This window comes from Branchiostoma lanceolatum, chromosome 10 (genome assembly GCF_035083965.1).
Source record: "Branchiostoma lanceolatum isolate klBraLanc5 chromosome 10, klBraLanc5.hap2, whole genome shotgun sequence".
Taxonomy (NCBI): Eukaryota; Metazoa; Chordata; class Leptocardii; order Amphioxiformes; family Branchiostomatidae; genus Branchiostoma; species Branchiostoma lanceolatum.
Window position 1 is genome coordinate 11,787,137 of NC_089731.1, and position 13,549 is coordinate 11,800,685.

Consider the following 13,549-nt stretch of genomic DNA (forward strand, 5'->3'; position numbering starts at 1 on the left):
AGACCAAAGGGCACATAACTTTGATATTTGATATGACATAACTCTCCCCCCTTATGTAAGTGCCAAGGAGGTTACAAAATAGATTAACCTCCTTGCTCGTACCAAGGAGGGAAATGATGATACGCTGTTATATATAGCCGGGCCAACTAGATAATACATATAACGGTACGTGACCGGGTCAAAGTTAACTCAATTCGAAATTCGAGTCCGCTACTCTTAAGATTGCTAAACCCAAATTTAGGAAGTTAAGAAAAATAAACGATTTACTCTAGTAGAAAAGAAAAGTTGACGATATTAAAAAGAAAATGGAGCAATGACGAAACCGCAGCATTGTGACTTAAGGTAGTTTTAAAGATTCACAAAGCTTGTGTAGAAGAATTATTTCATACCATTTCAACTTACAATCCTTCCAATGCTTTCCTTTTTTCAAGAACGCGTACGCTATGTACGATACGCACACGGTACTAAGTTCTCGGCTCAATTGGCGGTATTTGAAATTAAGACATGATTTCATTAGCGTCAGAAACAGGCCAACTGCGTCAAGGAGCCGTGTTCTGGGGACGACATTTAACGGTGAACAGCTTGGCAGAACTAACAAATTGTCCGGAAATATGCTCTCTCCCCGACACACTCGGTCCGTTATGAGCCCGTGATTCGCTGACACATTCGGTCCTCATAGCGTACACATTACCGAGAGACTGTATTAAAAACTACCACTCCTCAAGGACACGACGGTTATGAATTAAATCTCACGGACAACTCCGCGTGTGAAATGTGTTGAGCTGATCGGAATGACGCCCGAGCTTCCACTCCGGAATATCCTGTGAAAATAGATGTGTTTAATTCGCCGGGAAGGAAGATGAATCGGGTCTTTAGACTCCAACGATCGATGTGCGTTAGGCAATTTGATGCATGGAGAGCCGCTCTTTGGAATAATGACGCACTAAGCGTACACTAACATCCGCGGGCGCGTAAATTCACGCCTTTTACGGCTGCTAGATGGTTTCAACAATAATAGACAAGCTATGGAGACAGAAAAGCAGAAAATTGCTATCACCGAAGTGTAAAGTTACATGTAGTATATGTTTCAGAGACCGTAGTCTGACAAGTAAGACCGTGCGTAGCCACATGGCGTCAAAACCTCAATCCTAGCTCATTCTAACGGAATCCCTCGGCTACAGTGGTATTAAAAGCGATTCCAGGGAAATTCAACTTCGCAAAGACGGCCAGAAAATCCTATTAGTGCCCCTTTTTCATTACAATTCCCGCGTTCGTTTTGTGTACTCATCAAGTTTCTGGAAATTTTCGTGTCCAAAATAACCAAAATCATTTTTACCTGAATAGAAAATTTTGCTCGGGAAAAAAAAATCCTCAACGTCAAATGTCTCGAACAGTGCACGAGCCGGGCCTTTACTCTTAAAGGCAGCCAAAGTAATATTAGGGCCCAAAATATGGAAATATGAAAAAAACTGACATTTTTATGGTAGTGACATTTACTTATAATATTTAGCACCTTTGCGTCATAACTTCATACTTTGAGCTTTCTAAAACCGCACAAAAAAACTTACTAGTAGTTTCGCGAGCCTACAAAAACCCCAGCGACGATTTTCAGAGAGTTCTCACATCACAACGATGTCGTATTTTTGCATGATGGATATCGCTATACATTGTGATAGTGTGCTAATCATGTATAGAAATGACAAAATAAATTGACTTTCAAAATCCGATTTTCGGGTCCTAATATTGCTTGGGTTTCCTTCAACCTGACTGCCCTCTTTTTAAAAACATGTTCTGGAAACTCCGACTCACTGTCAGTAATGAGTTTATGACAGGTGTAACAGACTTCAGTCACATTTTATTAATATTGTTACATGTGTGGATCACTTGTAGATGTGATGATGAAAGATATGATTATATAGAGTGGGGGTTTACAATATTTCTACTCCAAGGAACATTTTGAAGACCACAGTATGTATTTTTTTTGTAATTATTCACATTTCCGGTGAGAATCCGATAAGCAGAAAGGAGCAAAAATCTTACAATGATGAGCAAATGTAGTTTCGAGTCTGATATCTAAAAATTTCACTAAAATTGGGAAATCGGAAAGGGAAACGACGTTCAGTACGATGTATTTGGTCTCAGTTTTCGTATTCACAATTGTCCAATATTTCATATCGTGCCCTATCAATTGTGTCAAAAAATGATGCGGAAGCCCATACCGTCTATAAATTAAATTTAGTATGACAGAACTGCGTATATAATGCGGAATTAACAAATTCGTAAAGGTGTGTGACCTACTGAGGCTTACGGAATCCACCTGCCACCTTCTCATGACCCGGAAGTGACCCGAGGCCAAACGCCCCTTCACCGGACATGGGTCCTTGTGGTGAAAGGGAACGGTTCGGGATGGAAGACCGCGTCCTTAGCGGTAATGAGCCGTGGCCGAGGATAGAAGGAGTGATGTCTTGCCTTACATCAAGAATGTCTTAAAAAGCTTATTTAAGATAACACACGAAAATAGAGATAAATGGCTAAAAGGATGGGTAGATAAAAGGATGGCTAGTCTTACAAAACATTAGTTGAAGGAAACATTCAGGTGTCTTCGACGGTTGGTTCAATAAGTCTGCCTAAAACAGGATGTTGGAACCTTTTTTTCTACTTCTGAAACCACCTGAAACTTATCAAGAGATACAGGGAGAAATTATTTGGTGTAATTCTAATATTACATCCACCAACTTAATAGGCCCTATTCCACCAACAAGTGCACGCTATTCCTGGTTGAAGGCTAGCAAAATTCATGGATTACCTATCCTTGTATTCTTCTAAAAAACGGATATAGCTATCCAAAATTATTGTTAGAAACTTTTTTTCTACTTCTTGGACGCTTCTGCTCCGCTAATCGTTTACAATTAACACAGTCCCCTCCTCTTAATCTCTGCCTTAGTTTTCAACACTTTTCATCAGCTAAGTTATAGTACATGTCTGTTGATTTTACAATCGGCAGATGGTTAGGCGTTCTTCTTTTTATTTGGGATGTCATCAGCTTAGCGGGAAGAACAAGAATCATAATCTCCAATCTGACGGTCTGCTTTGCGTTGGAATGCTCATTCAAGTTCACTCAAACTGATCACAATTTAGATATGCTAGAGACGTACATTCTCTAATATGTATATAGCATAGGAAATGCTCAAAATATTTCTAAAGTGGGATGTGTGGGGTGTTTTACAAAGGTGTTTCAAAACTCTCCCGTCTAAGAAAAAATGCAACAGCGGCTGAGTTATTTGTATTTATAGCCGTTCTTAGTTTTGTTTAAATCCATTTCAACACATGCGTAACAATGCCCAAAGCGCACATGCATTATCTTTGTGAAGTTTTTAACCTGATAGTTTAATAGCAACGTTTCCATTCGCATATAATTTTAGTATCAAAATGTCCAAGTATCTAAAAGATGACTTACGTCATTTGGACGTTATGTTGGTACCTTCCGGCCAACATCATGAGAAACAACGCACAGTTATCCCTTAGCGATGTGGATTTAAAGCGGTTTATTATTTGAGGGATTAGCTGCTGACGGGACGGTTATAAAGAAATATGAGGGAGTTTGTACACTTAATGTTGCGCCACCTGGCGGGATGAACGTGTGACAAATGGTTTATCTTTGGCTGATTAATGATGATCAAAGAAATAGACGGAATTACTCTATAATATCGCAGTCTTTTATGGACTAGATTTGTACCATTGTATCTTAAGGTGCACATTTCGGGATTAATGCATTAGATATAATAAACCATATAGATGAAGAAGAAGAATATGAAAGTTGAAATGACAATGACTGGAGGCACGATATTCAGACATATATCTAACTAGAGAGGCAGTTGGTTTGAAGCCTTGCCAAGAAAAACGTAAAAAATCAAATAAATATAGATAGATAAAACGTAACAATTACGCAAGATGAAAGGCTATAGCGTATATGTATTAATTGAATTAATTGATCCTACATACATGTATCATATCTAGTATAGTACTTGAGTGTTCGAACTTTCGACACCGTTTTTGCACCAGGCCTAGGAAAAATTCATATCTTGCCAGACTGCTTAAGATGCCAGTAATCTATCTATATTTGTATCTATCGCCTGCTAATCATAGATAAGTATACTTGCCTCTAAGCGGTTTGTGTCGTACTTTCTCAGGGCAGGTGCACTATTAAACTTGAAGTCGGTATCTATTCTAAAATCGCTACATCATCACACATCTTTGGTTCCTCACGAAAACCACATGACAAAAATTATTTATGACATTGCTATTCATAGTCTCCAATTGCTGGAAGAGTAATAACGTTTAATATAGACATTTGGGGACTGATATGAATTGAGATATCTGTGGAGGGGTCTGTCGGCAAGCCTTTACTCTCAAAACCTGTTTTTTGCATGGTGCAGTTTTGTTTTTAATCGCTAGATGACCCTTTCGATCAGTCCATATATACATCGAAATCGGCACGTGCTTTGATTTGTCAGCAAGCGTCGGCAAATTGAGAGACAAATTGAGAAATGAACGCCGAATCATCACAAGGGAAACAACGACAGTAAATGTCCTATCATTTGTAGACTGTATGCCATGTCAGTTTATGGTACCCTCACCTCATTAAAAGAGGCTCTCTCCTTAGATTTAGTCACTCTAAACAATGAGGTTTAAAGATATACTCTAGAATAAAATGAGGTAGGGAAACCTATCTACCCATGCGCACTAACGACGGCAAACACCACGATGAAAACATAACCCTAATAGAAACAAGAGCTTTTAAAAAAAGCTGGCGTTTCGGCTACGTTTATGAGTGTGAATTGTCTTTTCCCTTTACTTGAAGTAAAATCTGCCAGAGGAAGTCACTCAAGGGCTGTTCAGTCTATAAGAAAAATTGTCATTTTGGGAAATGAGTACTGTTTTAATAGAGAAAGGCAGATTGGGGAAAGCAATTTTGAAGTTACGTCACTTAACTTAAGTGCTTTTGAAAAAGCTGGTCTTGGCCTACAACTTGTACTTATTTGTAAAATGTATAATAGGCTCATTATAAAAGCTATCAATGTAATTATGTACATGGCACGCAATAAAACATAAAATTTGAAAAAGCACCATTGAATCATCAGCACTATGGTAATTAAGTGAAATAGAAGTTCATAACAGCTAAGGTTCTATCTAAAATGACTACCAAATGTCAAACAAATCAACAGCTACCTCATCCGTATTATTCTGGTTTCCGCATTTACAACATTTCTTCCTTATTTTCCTGGGTAATTTTGCTAAAATTCATGAAAATTCCCATAGTTTTGTGCCGAGGGGCGCCACTTTCCACGTCCGTGTTGTCTGAATGAAGTCGATACTGAACAATGGAGCATTTGCTACTGTAACAAAGAATCGCTGTTTTGCAAACAACATCAAGAGCCTCTGTTTACATCGGGGATAGAAGTTTAGTGGCGAGTGTTTTGCAAGAATCATCTTACCGCGCATAGGAGCCGCTGCACGGTATTTTCCATTACAAAGAACAGAAAAATTCGAATGCCGGGTTTGGAATCTATGAAGTCCTGTTCATAAGACAAAGGCCTTGTATATATTAAATGAATATTTAAAAATAACAAATATAAAATATTTATTAATGAAAAAAAAATGATATTCATAAATATGATATTGATAGATTAATATAATATCAATATATATTTTTGATATTCAATATCTAAAAAGAAAAAAAAATCCATGCACGGACACTAACCCGGATCTTCTGGGTCCGAAGTGCTTCGCGTTGCCAGATCGGCCAAGCTGCGGTACGTAACTAGTCAGTCTGGACGTAATGCTATAACCTCACTATATGGTATCATTTATGCCGATTTTTGGTCGTTTTCTTGACGAAATCATTTTTTTTCTTCTGCAATCTTGTGGAATAGATGTAATATGGTCATTTTTCAGGATATCAAAGTCCGAAACCACAATGCAATGATATTTCCGAACAGTTGTAGCAGTTACATGCGGTCGCCCTCCTGTGTCACATGCAAATCTAGCCTGCCTGCCTTTTCGTGCTCTCTTGCCATATAAGGTAACGGCTATACAAGGATTTGGGAACGTATTGCCATATAAGGTCTTATTGTGTGCGACACAGTGTTGAACCAAGCTTGAACCAAGCTTGAACCAAGCTTCCTTCCTTGAAGGTAAAAGCCAGGACAATGCGTTCCGGCGCGCATGCGCCGAAACGCAAAAAAAGGCCATACTGTAAATCGTAAAAAGCAGCTAGAAAATTAGAAAATACATGTTGTGAATTAAAAATACTTCGAAAAACGGATACTAATGTCGCAGAATGCCAACATCGATTCCAAAGTCAAAGTCAAAGAAGAAGTTTTGAAATAAAAATCAAATTAAATGAAGAATCTAATATCAGTACTAGTATTAGTATTTTTAGTATAAAATATTCTTAGATTATCCTTCCTGCACGTAGATTTTATAATGAAGGCAACTTATTTTTCTTATCTAATAGCACGCTCGCATCAGTTTTGGCGTCCCCGAAAGATGTAATCTGTTCTCGTATCAAATGGGTCTACGCCTACCGTGTATAACATAAACTGCAGCCAGGATATGTTCAGTAAACATAGCACGGTATTTTGCAAAATCAGATTCTGCACATTTTTTCTGATAAAACATCAAATCAAACCAAACAACGATATCATAAGAAAACATTAAGATAACGTACATCTATAGCTTTATCTAAGTGCTATGAATTAGCGTAAGAAGCGAAGAAAACCATCTAGAATTAGAAACGCATATGTTTCATTTCAAGCAACAAATTATCTGCTATGTATAAGTTGTGTAACCACAAGACAAGATGGCGGAAACCGGGAAGGTACTTTTTCGTGAGGCGTGGTTGCAAAACAACTTCCCGGACTCGATAAGAACCGACGCTATCACCGGGGTCTGGGACTTCTTAAATGCGGTAAAGACTAAGTACCGTTTGTATTTATCCTTAGTAATGACATCGCATGATGTCTTACTTCTTCAAGGTATAACGTTACGTGTCATGATCATGCTTAAAAATTATTTTACATACGTGACTACAAGTATTAAATTTCTGTGAACCTTTGTTCTCAAACCATACGATGTCGTTCCCAGTCGTGCTAGCTGCTCAGATTTAAGGGTCTTATAATATGCTGCTTCCTGCTTGGAAAGTTTTGCGGCGTAACGTTAACTTGTGGGGTGTGGTGTTTGAAAGATTTAGAGGGGGAGGGGGGCAAACCACGATGTATATATATTTTTTTTCATAACGTTTATGAAGGTTAGACATCCAGGTAAACAATGTAACGTTATAAAGACAATTCAAACTTTCGGAAATCTTCTTCAGTGTGTATCTGCGAATTTTATCCAGTTATCTTTATACTCATAGAAAAAACCAGTTGTCCAGTTGTCTTTATATTCCTAAAACCAGAGGAATTTCTTGTGTTTTTGTTTACGAATGCATGGCTGGGTGAGTAGCTGTTCTTAGGTTTGTAATTTGATCTGAGTGCATCTTATGTAACTAACCCAGCATACACAAATGATTATATGGTCAACAGGTTGTAATTTGTAGATTATGTTTGCCCAAGGACATTACTGTAAATGCAGAAATGTTTGCGGTGATTTGATGTTTGCAGTTTTCGCGGCGACCGTTTCACTGCGAACTTAAAACCACCGCCAACATTTTTGTCCAATACTGTCAACTGTAGCAGTATGTAACTATAGCACTTCCGCAAAATTAAAACAACCGCGAACATTCCATTTTCCCCTCAGCGGCATTTACAGTATATAAGTCCTTGGTCCACATTATATAACATACATTTTGAAGCTTGCTAATTTGTCGTGTTTGTTGTTGTTGTTGTTGACAGATTGATTGGAGCGAGCCGTGGCTGATTGGACTACAGGTGTTCCACGCCTGCTGTTTCATCCTGACGTTCCTGACAAGAAAACACATCAACCTGCAATGTGCCCACTTCTGTGCTCTCTGTAAGTATTTCCTAGTCAGACAGATCGAAGTTAAAGGTGTCCCAGTGGTCACAGACCACAACAATTTATGCACAGACAGCTCAAAGATCACTTTGGGACATTTTGGGGACAATAGAAAAAAGTATCAGTATGTCAGCCCTTCAAGTGTTCTTTAGCCATTTTCTAGTTTAAGGTAAAGCTGATGGTGACTAGAGAATAAAAATGATCAGTTCATCCTTAGTATGATTTCCTTGCTTAAATAATGTTGGTTTCACTCAACTTTCATGATTAAGGGCAGTAGTAGTTCAAAGCTATACTACAGGAGCCTTGGCATTCTGCGCACACACTTTGGGACTGTTCAAAATTTCTTTTGGGACAATTCTGGGACAGTAGGGGAAAAAGTTAATTCGAGGCCTGGTCAGACACCCAGGGTTGCATTTTGTAACTGAAACCTACAGGAGGAGTTGTACAGTCTCCTTGGCTCCTGGTTATCGAACCCAGGCCACCAGCTCACAAACCCAACGCACTTACCACTATGCTAAAAGGTCATGACCAGTTAGACTTACATGGTTAGTAAGTGGTTCTTGAACCACACTGTTACATAACATTTAAAGTACAGGACACTCAAATTCTTGGCTGGAGACATCTTGATTCCAAGTCAGTGACAAAAACACCTGCAAGACAACATTCTAACCTCTAAGGAATGCAATGTTTTCACAGATAAGTCATACTAATTACTGGTTATCAAATTCCCCTCTTCTGTTTCCAACATTTTCAAGAAACCAGACTTACTAGAATGACTGAATTCTTTGGTGTTATCATAGTGCCATCTGCTATGTTTACTACTAGTACTAGTATTACATACCTATCGAAATAAATAGGCTTGCATCTACAGCTTCATGATGTAAATAGAAGTAGTTTTCTGTTGGAATGGTCTGTTTTTTCAAGCATCTGTTTTTGTAGATGACAAAATTCCTCTTCAGAATTCCCAGGAGACCATACTAGGAGTCTGATAAGCCCCAAAACACACAACCATTATCATGCATTGTAGTCCTAATGACACTTAAATCTTCTGCCAAAGAAAAGAGATTGATCTGATCTGTTTTTAATGGCTTTTTCTGTTTCCCACTTTATTCTTTATGACAATAATTTTTGCCTGGTCAGGCCTCTTTGAAGAATGTTTCCACTTTCCACCATGTAAATTACAGTCAAACCTGCCTAGGCGACCACCTCTTCGACGGGACCACCTGGCCATGGCGACCGCTTTTTCTCGGTCCCAACATTTTTTCCCATAGGCACAAGCATTAAGCGGCCTGTCCAAGGCGACCACTTGTCCAACGCGACCGCGACCGCCACGAATTGGGACCACACAGAACCTTATCCCTGCCCATGGCGACTGCCTCAATTTCAGATTTTGTGTCAGATTTCGGGAAATGTTTTTAAGACCTTGACAGACAAAAATACAGTCAAACCTGCCATGGCGACCACTTTTTCTCGGTCCCCCGGGTGGTCGCCTTGGGCAGGTTTGACTGTACCTTCATGTAGATCCTTTTAATTCACCATCATTGTGTCAACTCCCATCTCCCCTGGTTTCACGTTGATGGATCAAATAGATCTAGCCTTCACATGTCGTTTCCTTGTTTTCAGTGCTTCTTGCATATTCTGCACAATACATCAATGAATGGGCAGCAAACAATTACAAGTAAGTGTTTTCTTCCTTGATGTTGCATGTGGAATATCTAGTTCTTAGACTTAACACAGCTTCATGATTTTGAACGTCAATATATAAAATCAGTAACTGTTGTTACTGTTGTTAAGAGACTGAATGCTTAGATGTGACAAGTTGTTTTGTGTAATGTAACCAGTCACTGTGGCTTAGTAGCCTGTATTACACACTCTTATGTTGTCAAGGTAGAAAATATAGACATTTAAGCCAGGTTTAAATTGCCAAGATTTCCTAACCTATATATGTGACATTACGTCTTCCATTGCTTACAAAAGAAAAGTCAAACCCTTCACTAGTTATAGACAAGTACGTTTTTATAATTTAATTTAGCCGCTTTTATCTTTATTTCGTACCCTGTTCTTTTATCTATGTTATTTGCAATTAGCCTTCGGGCAGGAATTTGCAATGAACTTATTTATACATCATATAAGTTTGAATTGGATCTTATCAAAGTCCCCTTTACAAGTATTGCTAGTATCTCTGATTACTGTTTTGCTGTTCCAGGCTGTTCTCCAAGCTGCAGTACTTTGACAGCAGTGGGCTGTTCATCTCCCTGGTGCTGTCCCTGCCACTGTTGCTTAACTGTCTCATCATTGTGGTAAAGACAGCTTCAATGTTTTCATTTTTTTTTTAGTATTTTGCCTTTTCTGTGTTTATTTGTATTAGCAGTTTGATACTTATAGTTATACCCAAAGACTTGAAAATATATATTCTCCTACAAATAGTTTAGAAAATTCAAAATAAAGGTAAAAAATAGTGTAGAAAACTTCAAATCAAGGTAAAAAGACAACAGTCTGCCACAGTGTATGTATTTAGGTCATATTATGTTACACTTTGCCATGACACTACAAATCTGATAAAAGTTAGTTGGACTCTACAGTTGTACTGCAGGCTAACTTATATGTACACTTTTCAGATCATGTGGTTTTCTGCATCCTGGGACTTGATGATCAAGGTCAAGAGGTCAAAGATCAGGTCACAAATCAGAGAAGCCAGAAACAGCAAAAAATCCCCTGGAAGCAAGGATCAGGACAAGGGTGGAGCAAAGGAGAAGAAGAAAGACTGAAGAGTGCCTATCTTAAGATGATGAATATGATGCACTTGTCAGAGTTAACCCTTAAATATGCACTTGCTTAGGGTGTCAGACAAGCTGCTGTTGTCCAAACATTGGATGTACGATAGAAACTTTAATCAAATGCTTACTGCTAAATTGGCAGTCATAGAAGAATATACGGTATTACCTGTGTGCCACTAAACCCCATTCTCTCTGGATTTTCTGTTGACAAGTGCACAAGATATAGAGCTTTTCTCCTGCAGAAATGTTGGTGAACGGTTTGTGTAGACCATTCAAAATATGGATATTAGTAAAGTTTCATATGAAGCAATAGGAACTTTAAATGTGTGCTTCTGCACATTCAATTCAACTCCTCCATGTAATATTGTGTATGATTTTGTTCACCATTACTTCACATTATAGCCGATAGGCTTTCATTTGGATTCATGAAGTATGATTTGTTTAATCATGAACAATATGCTTTTTATATTATTTATGAACATTCCATATCATCCCCCCTCTAGGCATTTTCATTTTTTTTTAAAGGACTTCCCTCTGTGTCACATGAAAAATTTCAATTTAACCCTTGAACTTTAAATAAAGGAGCTGTACATATAAATAGGAAGTCAGCCTTGGAGTTTACACAATGGTTTATGGACTTAACTAAATTTTTAAAGAGGGGAAGCAGCAGAAGTTGTGAGTTGGTCATGGATGATGTCATTTTGGATAATATGACCACCCCTTGGAATATTTTGGAGGAGTCCAAATTGTTTGTTGCTCCCAGCTGTGTTGCTAAGCATGATGGGAGTTTGCTGGAATTGCAGTGACAACGAAGCTATGATAAGTGTCGAATGGGTTTACCTTTTGTTAAAAGGACTTCAAGCTAAAAACAGTGAACCTCCTAAATTATGTCTTATGTCCTTATGGATGCAAATTGCAAGCACGCTTTGACAAACTTTAACACTGCCACTATTAAGAACAGTTTGAACTGCTCAAGAGAGGGAATTAACAGATAACACAGAATATTGAAGTATGGGAAGATTCAGGAGATGGTCTCAGACTCTCAGTATTTAAGATTTAGGATATGTTACCATCATTAGGGGAAAGGTATAAAACAATAGGCACTGATTTATCTAACAAGCCAAATCGAAAGGAATGTTTCAAAGGACTTATTGTAAAACTGAATGTTGACCAAGAAGAATATTGGTAAGCATAGTCTTTCAATTTGGCTGTTTAACACTGCAATCATTGGCTTATGCAAATTTTTGATCATGTTCACCCTTACATTGAGTGCTTTCTATATCATTCTTATGTGTTTTTCACACCCATTTAGAACATTTTATATTCAAACTGACTCTCTGTCAAGCAGATGAAAAGCAGATACAAAAGATTTGATCAAAGCATTCTGGTCATTTCTTCAGCATTAATTGCTTATCTGTAAAAACACTTGTGTAAAGTTCAGTGGTTTTTGTGCATTTTGGTATTGTTATACATGATTTCGGATGTCTTCATTGTAGTCTGTTTTTTATGTTTGTTGAAACATGAAAGTTGCTAGTGTGTATGACTGATGAAGGTACATTTGTACAGCACATGTATCGTTTTTTTGACTTGGGAAACTTCTAGTCTTCCTTTTTTTCTGATGCCAGTATGTTGTAGAATACAATTAGAATTTGTAACTGACACTTTGGTCTTGCTGGTTACTGTGTCATGTATCTACTGTTAAGTACAAAGACTCTTCTTGAGTTTGGCTTTTATGTGTAATAAAAGTATGTACAATCTCATTTGTAAAATGTCTGTAAATGTTTGTTGTCAATTGGTTTGCGGTATCTTCCTTACATATATTCATAGTTAATTAGCATCCATCTATTCCCGTACACTTGTACTAAAGTGGTTACTCGGTTGGGATTAACATTAGGTAGAGCTAGCTAACATCAGCTAGAAATATCAAGCAGCTATTAGGAAATCTAGAAGCTATGCTCTTTACTTACAGTTTGCCGAAGTTCAGATGGACTCCATCAACTTCGGTTCCTGTCGCGTGACAAGGACGCCGCTTAGCGGAAATTAGAAATTACTGCAAGGAGAATGCATTTCGACTAGATTTCAGATAGGCTCTGTAAGAGCTACCTCTAGCGGTGATTGTAACAAAGGCAACAGCTTCGTCAGGACTTCGCTGTAGCCTGCCGGCTGATATTTAAAGTAGAAAATAACGTGACTAATCAGGATACACTGATGTTCGTTCTGCAGGAGATTAGGGGATTTACCCGCACATCCACGATGAGCAGAAATCTGAAAAGTGATTGGCTAAATTGATGGCAAATATATAATCAATCAGAGTAGGTCATTTGGGTATTTACAACCAATCAGCGGCTAGTTGACTGCACTGGATGCATACAGATTACTTACTAGTAGTATTTGATGTTGTATTCCCGCATGGAGAATAAGTGCTCTACAATGATTTGGTTACTTTATTTTATTGGGCAAATCAGCATCTATCTTGCACTCTCATTTCTTTATCTCTTGTCCGTAGTTCCATTAGTGGTGGCATTTGATTAGATAACATAACGTCATATTGACGTCAGAAAGTTCGGGTTACACGTATTGAACTTTGCAAACTTTCTGGTCATGTTTGTAGAGAAGCGAGTGAAATATCCGCAATCTCTCTTGACAGCCTGTACAATGAACCCTAGAAAGATTTTTCAGACCAGGCCAGACCAGACCAGGACAGTAGATTTACTACTGTTGGCCAATGCTTACTACCGTGTCAAAACAAAATGTAT

The 13,549-nt window shown here is 38.2% G+C and overlaps 1 protein-coding gene across 1 annotated transcript; it reads left to right on the plus strand.

Annotated features, from left to right (window-relative positions):
- Nucleotides 1-6,834: 6,834 nt before the first annotated feature.
- Nucleotides 6,835-12,553, plus strand: LOC136443316 (transmembrane protein 18-like). The gene is made up of 5 exons (XM_066440505.1): nt 6,835-6,970; nt 7,896-8,013; nt 9,640-9,694; nt 10,223-10,316; nt 10,635-12,553. Exons 1-5 carry the CDS (start codon nt 6,863-6,865, stop codon nt 10,782-10,784), a joined length of 525 nt encoding a protein of 174 aa, XP_066296602.1. The 5' UTR covers nt 6,835-6,862; the 3' UTR covers nt 10,785-12,553.
- The last annotated feature ends 996 nt before the right edge of the window (nt 12,554-13,549 follow it).